The following is a 16,216-nucleotide window of genomic DNA, read 5'->3' as shown; positions in this document are numbered from 1 at the left end:
GTGTAACATAACTCAGTTCAATATCAAATTGATTTTCAACAGTTTTGTCAAACATTTCTGGCTATTCATGTCCTCTTAGATACTCACATTTGGGTTGAATTCTGACCTGCAGTTTGGATCTGGAGCTTGGGTGGCTGATGTTTTGGACTGAAATTGGTGCGGCTGCAGAGGCTGTGGGAGCACTGGAGGCAAATCCATGGACACTCAGTGACTCTGAAGGTACTCTCTTTTGCTTCTCTTTCTTCTGCTGCTAGAGGCACTGGACAACGTTAATGGCGAATCTTTGTTTGGCTTACGACAGACAAACGCTGAAGTATATCATGTATATTACATTTTTAATCTATTATTCTGTGACAATAAAAGGAACCTTTGGAACTTGCACATTCTCCCTGCGACTGCTGGGGATTTTCCTGATGATCCAGTCTCCTCCACATCCCAACGATCGGTCAGTTAATTGGCCATTATTGCCCCTAGTGTGTCGGTGTTCATGAAATCGGAGGGAAGTAAAACACGAGAACACAATTGAATTTGTGTAAAATTAGAGTGGTTAATGTGGACGTGAGACCTGTTGCCACGTTGTACAATAGAATATGACCATCTATCTTTTGATGCTGAATGGTATAATTATCCCCCAACCATCAATATCCAAGCAAAATAAATACCATGGCTACAAGAGCAGGTCAGAGGCTGGGTGTCCTGCCACAAGAACTCACCTCCTGACGCAGCTTTCTACCATTTACAAGACACGCACAAGCCAATAACTCTGAAGCAGTTCGCCTGGACAAGGAAGCCCTCTTAATTGTTACCCATACAGCATTCTAAACATTCATTCCCTCTTTCCCCAGTGCACAGTGATAGTACAGATTCTATCACCAATGTGTATATGTACAGATGGTAGTGACTGTGATTAGCCACACCTACTGGCAGGTCTTAAAGGATTACTCCTAGCCAGACCAGGTCATTCTGGACTGGTCGACCTACTTGTGATAGGCTCCAGTCTTGTAGTTAATAAAAGCCTTGGTTTGGATCAACAAGTCTTTGGTTCTTTCGACGCGCACTACACACAGTGGCTGCAATGTGTACCGTTGACAAAATAAACTCCACACCATCTTCCAACATGATGACTTCACCACTAAGAGGGATCAAAGCAGGCTCCCTTCCAATCATTTCCCTGCATTGGAAATATAGAATAGACATCATCATTGTCTGTGCATGGCTGGAGATCCCTGTCCAACAACACCATTTTGCCTGAAGAAATGCACAATTCAAGATGGTGATCAACAAGGGCAATTAGGACAAGGTAATAAATGCTGGCCTTGCTAGAAATTCCAAGGGGGAAATCAGGGGAACACAAACCAGTCCTCATCGAGGGGTCAGCAGTAGAAAGGGTTAAGAACTTCAAATTCCTGGGAGCCAACGTCTTTGAAGATCTGTCCTGGGGCCTCCACATCAATGCAATCTTGAAGAAGGCCCACCAGCAGCTATACATCGTGAGGAGTTTGAGGAGATTTGGTATGTCACCAAAGACTTTCAGATTTATACAGGTGCACAGTGGAGACTGGCTGGTATGGAGGTGCCAACATTCAGGGCAGGAAAAAAACTACCGAGAGTTGTGAACTCGCCCAGTGCCATCATGGGCATCAGTCTTCACTCCTTCAAGGACATCTACAAAAGCGGTGCCTCAAGAAAGAAACCGCTATCCTCACCACCCCAGGCCATGCTGTCTTCTAACTGCTACCACCAGGAAGGAGGTACAGGAGTCTGAAGACACACCCAGTGGGACAAAAATAGCTTCTTCCCCTCTGCCATCAGATTTCTGAACAGACAGAGAACCACAAGCACTCCCTCACTTTCTCTTCCACATTTATTTATTTTTTTAAAATTAGTCATTTATAGCAATTTTGCATGTAATACTGCTGCAAAACAACACATTTTGTGACATGTTCATGACAATATATTCTGATTCTCAGACCCTAAAAATAAGCCAGAAGAATTTCTGCAGCAGTTGCCTCTTTCCTCCATTGTTCTCATAAGGTCCTGTCTTATTCAGAGGCATTTGGCCTCTGAAGCATCTGCCCTAAATGTCTCTTTGACCCCCAACAGTGAGAGAATTTGTCTTGGCCGCTATCGACTCTCATTATTTTTTCTCACTCTGGGGCATGTTGGCTTGCTGATTTGCAGTGATGTGTAAAATGTTCTTGCATCAGTGTCATCTATAAAATCTGTTACCTCAGCAATTGACTGGATCCCCTGAGTCCAGATGAGCATTTTTCAAGGTGTCACTCACAAATTATCCATGTTTTCCTGTTAAATTGACAAGGATCTAAAATGGCAGGGAAAGACAGGGGGATATGTGGAAGTAAAAAGGAGTAACAATATCCAACAACTTCCTCAGAATACCTCTAAAGTCTTGTTTATACTTGGGAGTCTTTTTGTTGCACAAACTCACCACCTGGACCTATTTTTGGAAGGGAAGAAATTCAAAGCATAACATGAATTTGAACCATGTCAGGCATGCACAGACAGAACAAATGTAGAGAGAAATGTAAGAGATAAATAATGTCATATGAACAATTTTAATTTATTCCTGATAAAGCATTTCATAATTTCTTACAATTATTTTTACTTCCACCATGCTCTGGAGTCCATTCCAGGTGTCAGCTTGACTCAATGGCAGCCCTGTCTCTCCAAGTGACCCCTCACCACACTCCTTGAAACATGAACAATCTAAATTGGCTCTTTGCAATAGTACCAGAGGAATATTATTCTTTTGCCAGTGGCACCTTTCAGATGAGTGGGATATTAAACAAAAGCTGCCTCTACATGTTGAGATTCATCAATAAATTTGCGTGGCCCTATTTGAAGATTATGTGGAAGTTTTTCTGTGTGACAATTTCTCAACCAAGACCTTTATGCAGATTTTTTTTTAATTTTTAATTTTTCACACCATAAACCACATTGACCAAGATACATACATTTTCCTTTTCAAATATACACAGTGTCATTTTCTCCCCTCCCTCCTCCCATCCCACCCTCCCTATCTCCCCCCCCCCCCATTCATTTAAAGTACAAAATCTAAGATACATTAAACCAGTCAAACAATGTTGTCATTCAATAAAAATAAACAAGAAATTCCACTGAGTCAATTCTTTTCATTTCCTTCTCCTTTCGTTATTTTAAGTGGTAGATGTCCCCGGTAGGTTTTCTCTATTGTGTTTCATGTATGGCTCCCATATTTGTTCAAATATTTCAATATTATTTCTTAAATTATATGTTATTTTTTCTAATGGAATACATTTATTCATTTCTATATACCATTGTTGTATTCTCAAATTATCTTCTAATTTCCAGGTTGACATAATAGATTTTTTTGCTACGGCTAGATCTATCTTAACAAATCTTTTTTGTGCACCATCCAAATCAAGTCCAAATTGTTTGTTTTTTATGTTACTTAGGAGGAAGATCTCTGGGTTTTTTTGGTATATTGTTTTCTGTAATTTTATTTAATATCTGGTTTAGATCTTCCCAAAATTTTTCTACTTTCTCACATGTCCAGATTGCATGAATTGTTGTTCCCATTTCTTTTTTACAACGAAAACATCTGTCAGATACTGTTGGGTCCCATTTATTTAACTTTTGAGGTGTAATGTATAGCCTGTGTATCCAGTAATATTGTATCATACGTAACCTCGTATTTATTGAATTTCTCATTGTTCCAGAACATAACTTCTCCCATGTTTCCTTTTTTATCTTTATATTTAAATCTTGTTCCCATTTTTGTTTAGTTTTACCATTTGTTTCCTCATTCTCCTTTTCTTGCAGTTTAATATACATATTTGTTATAAATCTTTTGATTATCATTGTATCTGTAATCACATATTCAAAGTTACTTCCCTCTGGTAACCTCAGACTGCTTCCTAATTTGTCATTCAAGTTGGATCTCAATTGGTAATATGCCAGCGCTGTATCTTGAGTTATATTGTATTTATCTTTCATTTGTTCAAAGGATAATAATCTATTTCCTGAAAAACAATTTTCTATTCTTTTGATCCCTTTTTTCTCCCATTCTCTAAAGGAAAGGTTATCTATTTTAAAAGGGAGTAACTTATTTTGTATCAATATTAGTTTTGGTAATTTGTTTTATTCCTTTCTACATGAATCTTTTTCCAAATATTAAGTAGATGATGTAATACTGGAGAACTCCTATGTTGTACCAATTTTTCATCCCATTTATATAATATGTGTTCAGGTATCTTTTCCCCTATTTTATCTAATTCTAATCTAGTCCAATCTGGCTTTTCCCTTGTTTGATAAAAATCTGATAGGTATCTTAATTGTGCGGTTCTATAATAATTTTTAAAGTTTGGCAGTTGTAAGCCTCCTTGCTTATACCATTCTGTTAATTTATCTAGTGCTATCCTCGGTTTCCCCCCTTTCCATAAAAATTTCCTTATTATTTTCTTTAACTCCTTGAAGAATTTCTCTGTCAAGTGTATTGGCAATGCCTGAAATAGGTATAGTATCCTTGGGAAAATGTTCATTTTAATACAGTTTATCCTTCCTATTAGTGTTAGTGGTAAATCTTTCCAATGCTCTAAATCTCCCTGTAATTTTTTCATTAGTGGATAATAATTGAGTTTATATAGATGGCCGAGATTTTTATTTATTTGTATACCTAGGTATCTTATTGCTTGCATTTGCCATCTGAATGGTGATTCCTTCTTAAATTTTGAGAAATCCGCATTATTCATTGGCATTGCTTCACTTTTATTTACGTTAATCTTGTAACCCGACACTTCTCCATATTCCTTCAATTTCTTATATAATTCTTTTATTGATAGTTCTGGTTCTGTTAAGTATACTATAACATCATCCGCAAATAAACTGATTTTATATTCCTTGTCTTTTATTTTTATCCCTTTTATATTATTTTCTGTTCTTATCAATTCTGCTAGTGGTTCTATAGGTAACGCGAACAATAAGGGTGATAATGGGCATCCCTGCCTTGTTGATCTGCTTAAGTTAAATTGCTTTGATATATATCCATTTACTGTCACTTTCGCCAATGGCCCCTTATATAATGCTTTAATCCAATTAATATACTTCTCTGGTAAACTGAATTTTTATAGTACTTTGAATAAAATAATTCCATTCTACTCTGTCAAAGGCCTTCTCTGCATCTAAAGCAACTGCTACTGTTGGAGCTTTATTCCCTTCTACTGCATGAATTAAGTTAATAAATTTACAAATATTGTCTGTTGTCCGTCTTTTTTTAAAAATCCAGTTTGGTCTAGATTTACCATTTTAGGTAAATAATCTGCTAATCTGTTTGCTAATAGTTTAGCTATTATCTTATAATCTGTGTTAAGTAATGATATTGGTCTATATGACGTTGGTGCGAGTGGATCTTTCCCTTGCTTTAGTATTACTGTAATTATTGCTGTTTTACATGAGTCTGGTAAGCTTTGTGTTTTATCAGTCTGGTTGATTACTTCCAGGAGGGGAGGAATTAATAAATCTTTAAATGTTTTATAGAATTCTATTGGGAATCTATCCTCTCCTGGTGTTTTATTATTTGGTAATTTTTTTTATTATCTCTTGTATTTCTACTATTTCAAATGGTTCTGTTAATTTATTTTGTTCCTCTATTTGTAATTTTGGTAGTTCAATTTTAGTTAAAAATTCATCTATTTTGCCTTCTTTCCCTTAGTTTTCAGTTTGGTATAATTGTTCACAGAATTCTCTAAAGTTTTCATTAATCTCCATTGGATTATATGTGATTTGTTTGTCTTTTTTCCTTGATGCCAATACCATTTTCTTAGCTTGTTCTGTCTTAAGCTGCCATGCTAGAATTTTGTGCGCTTTTTCCCCTAGTTCATAATATTTCTGTTTTGTCTTCATTATGTTCTTCTCCACCTTATATGTTTGTAGTGTTTCATATTTTATTTTTTTATCTGCCAATTCTCTTCTTTTAGTTGTGTCTTCCTTCATTGCTAATTCTTTTTCTATATTTACTATTTCCCTTTCCAACTGCTCTTTTTCCTGATTGTAGTCCTTCTTCATCTTGGTTACATAACTTATTATTTGCCCTCTAATGAATGCTTTCATTGCATCCCATAGTATAAACTTATCTTTCACTGATTCCGTATTTATTTCAAAATACATTTTAATTTGTCTTTCAATGAATTCTCTAAAATCCTGCCTTTTAAGTAGCATGGAGTTTAATCTTCATCTATACATTCTTGGAGGGATGTCCTCTAACTCTATTGTCAATATCAAGGGTGAATGGTCCAATAATATTCTAGCTTTATATTCTGTTTTTCTTACTCTATCTTGCATACGAGCTGATAACAGGAATAGGTCTATTCTTGAGTATGTTTTATGTCTACCTGAATAATATGAATATTCCTTTTCCTTTGGGTGTTGTTTCCTCCATATATCCAAAAGTTGCATTTCTTGCATCGATTTAATTATAAATTTGGTTACTTTGTTCTTTCTGTTAATTTTTTTCCCAGTTTTATCCATATTTGAATCCAAATTAAGATTGAAATCCCCTCCTATTAATATGTTCCCTTGCATATCTGCTATCTTAAAAAAAATATCTTGATCTTGCATAAACTTTTGATCTTCTTCGTTAGGTGAATATACATTGAGTAGATTCCAAAACTCCGAATATATCTGACATTTTATCATTACATATCTCCCTGCTGGATCTATTATTTCCTCTTCTATTTTAATTGGTACATTTTTACTGATTAATATAGCTACTCCTCTTGCTTTTGAATTATACGACACTGCTGTTACATGTCCTACCGAATCTCTCTTTAATTTCTTGTGCTCCATTTCAGTTAAATGTGTTTCTTGCACAAATGCTATATCAATTTTTTCTTTTTTCAGTAAATTTAGCAGTTTCTTCCTTTTGATTTGGTTATGTATTCCGTTAATATTTAAAGTCATATAGTTCAACGTAGCCATTTCATACTTTGTTTATCTTCCCTTTCTGTTTCCTCATCATCACCTTTCCTTCTTATCCATTTCTGCTTTCTTGTTTTGAACACTTTATAAGACAACATTTCTAAAACATTTTCCTTATTCTCCTATTTAAAACTTCTTTAACCCCATTCTCCCCTCCCCCTCCTGAGTTGCCCTTTATCCCTTGTCGGGCAACCACATCTCCCCTCTCCATTTGGATTTGCGAATTCCCTCTCAAGTGTCAACTGATTTTGCAGTGACCGTAACTCCTCTCCACCCAGCCCCCCCCCCCGGAAAAGATTTCAATTTTCATATATAACAAAGGTCACTCTTTTAATTCCCTCCTTATTCCCTCTATTCCCTTTCATTCCCTTATTAATTCTTATCTATACTCTATATATTTTCCTCTAAATATGGATACACTCATGTATACACATATATACATACACATCTATAATATATATATATATATATATATATACCCATATACACACATACATATAGTTCGTGGTCATTTTTACTCTCATTACATGTCTTCATCTCTCTGCTTGTTTTGTAGTTGTTCTGCAAATTTTCGTGCTTCCTCTGGATCTGAGAATAGTCTGTTTTGTTGCCCTGGAATAACTATTTTAAGTACCGCTGGGTACTTTAACATAAATTTATATCCTTTTTTCCATAGGATCGTTTTTGCTGTATTGAACTCCTTCCTCTTCTTCAGGAGTTCAAAACTTATGTCTGCATAGAAAAAAAATTTTTGACCTTTGTATTACAGTGGCTTTTTGTCCTCTCTTATTTTCTTCATTGCTTTCTCCAATATATTTTCTCTTGTTGTATATCTTAAGAATTTTACTAAAATGGATCTTGGTTTTTGCTGCGGTTGTGGTTTCGGGGCTAATGTTCTATGTGCCCTCTCTATTTCCATTTCTTCCTGTAATGCTGGTCTTCCTAGGACCCTGGGGATCCAATCTTTTATAAATTCTCTCATATTCTTGCCTTCTTCATCTTCCTTAAGGCCCACTATCTTTATATTATTTCTTCTATTATAGTTTTCCATTATATCTATCTTCTGAGCTAACAGCTCATGTGCCTCTAACTTTTTTATTAGATTCTTCTAATTTCTCTTTTAAGTCCTCTACTTCCATTTCTAAAGCCGTTTCTCGTTCTTCCACATTATCCACTCTTTTTCCTATCTCTGATATGACCATTTCTATTTTATTAATTTTTTCTTCTGCACTCTTAATTCTTCTTTTCATCTCATTAAATTCTTGTAATTGCCATTCTTTCACTGATTCCATATATTCTTTAAAAAAAGATATATCCATTGTTTTGCCTTTCTCTTCTTCTTCCATTTCTCTATGTTCTTCTTCTTCTTCCTCTGGGTTGGCCATCTGTTGTTTCCTTGTTTTCTTTTTGCTCTCTTCTTTCTTGTTGTCGTTATTTTCTATGTTCTGCTCCTGTTGCTGTGTTGCAGCTGTCACTCTCAGCTGTGGAGATCGACTCCGCAGCTGTTCCCCCCCTCCCGTCAGTGTGTTTTTTTTCATGCGTGGTTGCGCACTTTTACTTGGCTCCGCGAGCCATTTTTGTAGTCCCGAGCTCGGGACTTCCACTGACCTTAGGGAGCGGGCTTCTCTCTCCGCGGCGGGCCTCCTCGGACAGGTAAGGCCTTCACCTTCTTTTTCCGACGTTCTTTCATCTTCTCTTCTTCCCGTTGTTTTCGACTTTTCTCTCTTCGCTGCCATTTTCTTCTCACCTTTACTTTTACTTTGTTTTAATTTTTATTCTTGTACCTTTGTGTTTTTTGCGTTCTTTTTCAACTTTTCCGATGAGGGCTGGAATTCCCTGACCGGCCACTACTCCATCACGTGACTCCTCTTCCTTTATGCAGATTGATGGGTTAATTACACAGTTCATAGTAGGCTCTGGGGGAGCATGGTAAAACACAGTGACCTATGGGTACAGATACATCGTTCCCTGAAAGTGATAGGGCACTGAAAAAGGCATTTTGCACACTTGCCTTCATTGATCAGGGGAGTTTTACCATCATAGCTATGCCAGCAGTGAATGAATGGTTAAGGTATGGATGGGGCATTAAACAGTCTTAAATATTGTCTCAGAGAGCCACTCTCAATGGGGGCCCTACACCCCCTCCCCCCGCCCCTTAGGGGTGCCATAACACATTTCAGTAAAAGCCTTGTTTTCTTTTCACTTCACGTAATAAATATTTTTTTTTAAAGTTTTTTATGTAGTTGATAAAAGTACAGAAGAAACCAAAATTTGACTGCTTCACAGGGAAGGGGGCCCATAAACCTTTCTAAGGGGGGCCATAGCTAAAAAAGGATGAGAATGTCTGATCTAGATCTTGCTCCATGTGGGTAGGACTGATCCATTGTGGATGAAATTGAAAACTACAATGATCAGCGAACAATCTTGCTTCTGACCTTCCGATGCATGGAAGCAACTGAAGATGATTTAATTTGTGGATGTCATTATGCTGGAAAAGATGCAGCAAAGATTCACGAGAACATTATTGGCTCTAGAGGGCTTGAGTTACAATTAGAGTTTGGATGGATGTGGGGTGACTTTATAGCAGTATACAAAATCATGAGGGGCATAGGTAATGTGTCAGTCAGCCACATCTTATCCTCGGGGTAAGAGAGTCTGAAACTAAAGCTCACAGATTTAAGGTGAGAGGGGAAAGATTTAAAATGGACCTGAGGTCTTTTTAAACACATAGAGGATGATGTGTAGATGTAATAAACTGTCAGAAAAAGTGGTGGAGGCAACTGCAATTGCGACATTTAAAAGTCAGTTACGCAGGTACAGAGAGGAAAGTGTTAGAGAAATATGGGCCATTCGTGGGAAAAGCTCAGATAGGTAACTTAACAAAGTTCAGCCCAGATATCTGGGCTGAAGGGCCCCTTTAACGTCCTGTACAGCTCCAGGACTCTATGCTCTTTCTTGGAGCGATGCTGATACTAGACAAATGAAACATGAGACTGAATGAACTATCTAGCCTTGACTACAGAAGGGTTTGCCTAGTGGTCAGCACAACGCTGTTATTGCGCCAGCGACTGTGGTTCAAATTCCGTGCTGTTGGTAAAGGAGTTTGTATGTTCTCCGGTTTCCTCCCACCATTCAAAATGTACCACAGTCAATTAAGGGGGGTTATAAGTCAATTAGGTGTAATTGGGCAGCTTTGCCCAAAAGGCCTGTTACCATGCTGTATGTCTACATTTTTTAAATACCTACATTGCACAAGTAAAATTTCCATGTTTGCCACAGATCTGAAACCATCGGTATGTCATTATCTACATCTTGCAAGAGTGGTGTGTCTCTGGAATTCTCCAGCACAGCTGTGGAAACTATCTCATTATACCTCTGTGGAGGTAGATAAATATTTGAAAGATCAGGGGACTGAATGATCTGGGGATGAGGCTTAAAGGTCTAGGAGTCCTACTCCTGTTTTGTGGCCTCAACTAACCAGGGAGTGTCAGCAGAGTATTTACCTACAGGGAGCTTTCAGTCAATTCCAATTCCCTAATTAGATATTTACTCTCATGCTCATGTTGGCAATGGTAGGGGTTGGGGAGGCAAGGGTGGTGGGTTAAAATGAGCCTTTGTTGGTGGTTTAAAATTTTAATTTTGCTCAGTTGTCTCTGCAGATTTCTTTAATTTTCTGTAGTCGAGGTTAGATCATTCAGTCAGTATCACAGCAACAGTAATGCAAAGTGAAAGGTTTGATACTTTGCCAAGATATCTTCCTAGCCTGGTCACCCTTATGCTCTCCTAGTTATTTTTAGATGCTATAAGCTACCTCTTGATATTTGAGACACTATTTGCATCCCAACAGCACAGAGCAGTTCAATAACCAAATCTATCTCGCAGGTTTCCTTAAATGACGATGGGACAAAGCACTGAACATGTGGTGCAAGAGGCCTATGTAATGTCGAAGGATTACATCAGGTACGTGACAGGTAGGACATCAAAAGCAGCTCCCACTGTGACTTCAGCAGCCCTGAGACATGCAGGTGATGACCTCCTGCTGAAATATCCCATCTTTTTCAAGCGGTGGCCCCGGGTTTTCAAGGACGTTTGCACCGACAATGCCTGTGACTACTTATTCAAGATTCTGGACGAGCATTTCCGACCAGAGAACCCCTGGCAGAAGAAAGAGCTGACCTGGAGTGGGATCCTTTCTATTTATGTGCTGGCAGGACAGCTGGCTATACACTGTCAGAAGAATGGCATGGAGTCAGTGCTAGAGGAGCTGGAACTCAGAGTGGGACTGTACATGGAGAGTAAAGTATGTCCAGGCATTAGAGATAAGGGAGGATGGGTGAGTATCACTGGAATAAGCAGGCATTGCAGATCAAAATAATCCAAGTGCATTAGTCATGCTACCCAGCAACAGTGATGATCTAAGGAGCTATACCAATCAATGCAGTAGTGGGTTGACTTGCCTCCAGTTAGCCAGGTTGCCTTTTAGCTCCATTTGACTCTCAAAAAGTGACAACCCGCACATTTGCTTTGAAGGAGCAAAAAAAAAAATCACCAATATTTATCCAGAGAATATTTAACATGTGGAATTATCTGCTACAAGACAGTTGAGGCCAAGTCACTAAATATATTCAGAGTTAAATATCGTTGTTAGGGCTAGTGGTATCAAATGATAAGGGAAGAAGGAAGGAAAAGGGAGGGGAATTTAGACGATCAGCCAAACAATCTACTTCTGTTACTTTGTTAATATTTTTCTAAAATGTTCATTAAAATCTCCCTGGCTCTCTGGAATAGCTCAATATCCAACAAAAAATTGATATGAAATTTTACTGTTTCTGGGCCTTTCACGTAAAGTAGAACCATAGAACATTACAGTACAGAAACAGGTCCCTTTGGCCCTTCTAGTCTGTGCCGGACCACTTTTTTTGTTGCCCAGTCTCACTGACCTGCATCCAATCCGTAGCCCTCCATTTCTCTCCCATCCATGTATCTGTCCAAATTCTTCTTAAATGACTGGAAGGAACGCAAAAATTATTCTCAGATATGCTGTTTTTCCTGGAAGACGAGGCCAAGGGGCGATCTTATAGAGGTATTCAAAATCAGGAGAGGGCATAGACAAAATGGATGGGCATAGACAGTCTTTTTCCCAGGGAAGGAGAGTCTAAAACTAGAGGGCACAGATTTATCAGTGACCTGATGATAACTTTTTCCACACAGAGGGTGGTGCCAACAAAGAGCCAAAGAAAATGGTAGAAGCAGATAACATTGTGACATTTAAAAGGAATTTGAATGGGTGCATTGATTGGAAAGGGTTAGAGGGACGTGGGCCAAATGCAGGCAAATGGGACTGGTCAACTTGGTCAGCATGGATGAGTTAGGCCTGTTTCTGTGCTGCATGACTATGAATGTCAACATAGTTTATCAATGTAGTGGAACCACTGTATAGATACAGTTAGCACTGTCTGTATGAATGTACTGTATTGGCTGGCCTGTCCCTGTACTTGAATCTCCTCCCCTCAGAATCCTCATAAAGGCTGCTACACCAAAACTCTTCCCTCAGTACCTGCCTTGGAACCGGACCAGCAATATGCGAGATATGGAGTGTTTTATGGTGATTAAAGCCTATTAATCACAACTCTCAGTCTAATGTGGTTTATCGGTAGTGCAACAATTTAATCACCATAACTTTCGCACCATGGACAAGGCAATACGGGCGGATACACTGGACACTGACCCTAAAGACCCAGAGGCCTCCATAAAATTCGATCAATGGCTTCACTGTCTCAACGCATTCATGAGATGCAACAATGTGTAGAGTGAAGAAGATAAATGGGACCTACTCTTCGCACAGGTCGGCCTCTGCGTTTCCCAAATGATCAGACTCTCCAATACTTTCTTGGCTGCTATGGAGCTCCTGCAGAGACGATATCAGACCCTGACAAATGTCATCTATGCCAGATACATTCTGGACAGTTGTAGTCAAGTGCCTGGTGAATCAGTGGATGCTGTCGTCCACTTAGAAGAACTGATACGAGATACAAGTATGGCTGGATTCAAGTCTGATCACTGAGACTCCTGGAAAAGGGCAAACAAAGCCTGCAGGAAGTCATAGACCTGGCCAAATCAGTCGAGACAGCACAGTTAAATGTGGTGGTTTTCTCTTTTGGAAATGTGGGGAGCACAGTCGCTGCCATCTTGGGGCGCAGGGGCCCAGGTCACCACCATCAAGCACCCAAGGTGTTACTTCTGTGGCCATGCTAAACATCCTCGTAAGAGCTGCCCGGCTCAAAATGTGACATGTTCCACCTGCAGGAATAAGGGACACTACAGGAAGTATGTAGGTCCCAACCTTCCTCTAGTAGCGCTGCATGCAGCCACCAGCCGATGCCATCTTGGACCGTGTCACTTCCAGCACCACTTCCAGTTGTGCAAAATGGCTTGGGATGGCAAAATGGGACAGCACCACTTCTGGCAGCGAGGAGCAGAACCACATGCGCATCATGGAGACAGCCATCTTGGTGGGGGGGGCGGGGGGGTGCCTCTGAACCAGTACCACAGCAGTGAATCAGACAGCAACCAGATGATGGCCCCAATCACCCTGGATCAGGACAGCCCACATCAGCTAGCCAGCGCCATAATGGACATCAAAGTAAATGGTTGTCTCACAAACTGTCTATTTAAGCTTTTTCAGGTGCATTCTATGCTAAGAATGCACCTGAAGAAGCAGAAGCGGCCCTTTAAATTGCCGTTCAGGTGGCAGCATTTAAAGCACAACGCTGGCCACCTGAAGGACACAGCTGCACAGGATGCGGCTCTGAGCACACTACGGCTCCTGCCCAGTGTCAGCTGTGATCAGCAGCCTGACCCTTTCACATCCGCTTTCAGCCAGCTGCATTCGGGTGGCTGGGGGAGCCACTGAGCTGAGCTGATTCTCCCTCTCAGAGGAGGGTTACGTAGCTCGCCTCAAGAGCACCTCCTGCACATTCAGATGGCCTCAAAACAGCTGCATATTGCCTAAACATGCGGTTTTACATGCGGGGCAATTGGCCACCTGAAAGTGCCTTTTGATACCTGGAGCACAGAGAGCTTCACTCACCTGAGCTATAACCCTTGAGGGAATGGCCAGGTAGAAAGGGAGAACACCACCATTTGGAAGGCAATCCTCCTGGTCCTCAGGTCAAAAGGCCTGCCCATTGGCCTGTAGCAAGAGGTTCTCCATTTTTAAAAAAATTAGACATACAGCATAGTAACAGGCCTTTTCGGCCCATGAGTACATGCCACCAATAACACTCAATTGATCTACATCCCTGGTATGTTTCGAATAGTGGGAGGAAACTGGAGCCCCCAGGGAAAACCCACACAGTCACAGGGAGAACGTACAAACTCCTTACAGACAGCATGAAATTCGAACCCCATCCGACCGCTTCCTTTTTATTTACCCCAACTATTTTCATCCTTTCCCAAGAAACACAAGAAAAGTGAAAGCCAAGACTTTCTGTTTCAACCAATTTAGTCTGAAACATTTGTGATATGAATCTAATACATGCTCTCTCCATATGTACGAAGCTGCATTAATTTTAGTAGGAATGCAAAAGAAATACCACAACAATGTGTAAATAGGCAAGGGGCCTCTGAACAATTTGTACAATCATAATTAGTGTCCTCCCGATCCTGTTACAATATAATTACCTTTGTGCTGCCAGAGGCCTCCAGAATGAAGTATTCAGCATGCTGGCAGCTGTTCCACAAGCCCATTATTTCTAACCCCTAATCTAGTTGTCTTTCACACAACCAGTAATACTCTTAGACCTTCTTATCCAATTCCATGGAAACACCATCTCATTCCTTCATCATCTTGCAACACTCAATCAAATTAATTTCATGTTTATATTTCTCTAAACTTCCGAGTCCCAAGACTAACTAAGAAGCTAGTGTCTCTGCAGCACTCATTCCCAAATTGAACACTTGATCCAGAGAAACACAAAAGCTGCGGGTGATGGAATTTTGAATAAATTGCTGAAGGAACTCAGAGGGTCAGACTGCATCCATGGATAGAAATTATCAGTCAACGCTTTGGGTTGGAACCCTTTATCTAGGCTAATCTGAAAAGGTGAATTTACAAACTAAGCTGGGGGAAGGGCCCAGAGGTGATATGAGAGAAAAGTGGAAAGACAGGTAGAGGGAAAAACCTGGAGAAAGAGGAGGTGAGAGGTGGAAGTTAGAGAGAGGAAACAAAAGTATAGGAGTGGGTAAAGAAGAGAGAAACAGTGGAGTCAGATGGGGGTGCCCCAAATCCAGTTGTTCAGAGAAATCACAAGTCGACCTCAATCTCTCAAGATGCACTCATTTCCATTGTTACCTACCCATGCACGAATGAATTTCCTCTTTCCTAAACTATAAAGCTACCATATCCCATTAGGGAGGCAATACCTCCCCTAAAAGAGCAGGAGACATGCCACACTGAATGCTTGATAGATTTGACCTAATGAAAAATTAATCAGGAGCTCGAATTTGAGTAAAATGCACAACTCTCTCGCCAAAGCCTTACCCTCTCCCAGTTGGTAAAATAGTCCCAATATAGGTAAATTTGACTTTAGCTCAAAATAAAAGAACCACAGGATTAGCTGGAATACCTCAGGACCAGGTCTTGAAGAAGCCAACCAAATGGTAAATATTCTCTGATGCTATCTCCCTCGTTACTCCATGAACTAACACCATCAAATAGCCAATGCTCTGGTTTCATTGCTCGTTTGAGGATTGCTCCTGTGCATATCAGGCTGCACGAAATGAAAGTATTGATTTTCAGTTCAAACCATCCTGTCTCCTTTCTTTCGCAGTCTGGTTTCGTGGAGCGCTATGCTGCGAAGGAACAGCCAGAACACACTGTGATTCGCGCCTGTTGTGGAGTGTTACTCCTGCTGGCCACCATGACCTTGACTTACCACATTTACAGAAGGTTGCACTGATGAAATTGGATGCAGACCTTTTGGCAACACACACTGCGGATCACATTAAACCAGGACCAGATCATCTGACTGACTATTTCTGTCCTGGGCAAGCTCTCTCTCTGCATGATGAAACACTGGCATTTAATGGTCCACATCAAACTCAATTATATGACAATTAAATTATATGTTTTGTCCTGAGGGGAAATTTGTGTTAATTAATAATTAACCTCTGCTCTTCACCTGCATGAAACTACTAGTCTGATTATAACTCGTGAGTTTGTTGGGATAGTTTTGATTAT

The 16,216-nt window shown here is 39.8% G+C and overlaps 3 protein-coding genes across 5 annotated transcripts in view; 1 reads left to right on the top strand and 2 right to left on the bottom strand.

Moving 5' to 3' along the window:
• fblim1 (filamin binding LIM protein 1) overlaps nt 1–2,315 on the bottom strand; it is a 33,684-nt gene extending 31,369 nt beyond the window's left edge. The window contains exons 1-2 of one of the 2 annotated variants that reach the window (XM_069918887.1): nt 2,230–2,315; nt 982–1,171 (exon numbers count right to left, since the gene is read on the bottom strand). In XM_069918887.1, the coding sequence (XP_069774988.1) occupies nt 982–1,109 (128 nt within the window). In that variant the 5' untranslated portion in view covers nt 1,110–1,171; nt 2,230–2,315. Of the gene's footprint in view, nt 1–106; nt 937–981; nt 1,172–2,229 lie in introns of those variants that run through there. The other variant, XM_069918888.1, reaches the window with a different exon arrangement.
• bcl2l16 (BCL2 like 16) lies at nt 88–16,122 on the top strand. Of its 2 annotated transcripts, XM_069918896.1 has the most exons (3): nt 88–219; nt 10,858–11,308; nt 15,807–16,122. In XM_069918896.1, the coding sequence occupies exons 2-3, from the start codon at nt 10,868–10,870 to the stop codon at nt 15,933–15,935; spliced, it is 570 nt and encodes a 189-aa protein (XP_069774997.1). In that variant the 5' UTR covers nt 88–219; nt 10,858–10,867; the 3' UTR covers nt 15,936–16,122. The 2 variants fall into 2 exon arrangements, 1 of the variants encoding a protein (XP_069774997.1); XR_011351808.1 differs by lacking the exon at nt 88–219 and having other exon boundaries at nt 10,850–10,935; nt 15,807–15,894.
• tmem82 (transmembrane protein 82) overlaps nt 2,376–16,216 on the bottom strand; it is a 39,336-nt gene continuing 25,495 nt past the window's right edge. Inside the window, exons 8-9 of the transcript XR_011351807.1 lie at nt 11,916–11,982; nt 2,376–2,458 (exon numbers count right to left, since the gene is read on the bottom strand). The gene's annotated coding sequence lies outside the window, so the exon portion shown is untranslated. The remainder of the gene's footprint in view (nt 2,459–11,915; nt 11,983–16,216) is intronic.

Source organism: Narcine bancroftii, chromosome 2, assembly GCF_036971445.1.
Source record: "Narcine bancroftii isolate sNarBan1 chromosome 2, sNarBan1.hap1, whole genome shotgun sequence".
In the NCBI taxonomy this organism is placed as follows: domain Eukaryota; kingdom Metazoa; phylum Chordata; class Chondrichthyes; order Torpediniformes; family Narcinidae; genus Narcine; species Narcine bancroftii.
Note: the sequence above shows the minus strand (reverse complement) of the source record. Positions and strands in the feature narration are given on the sequence as shown.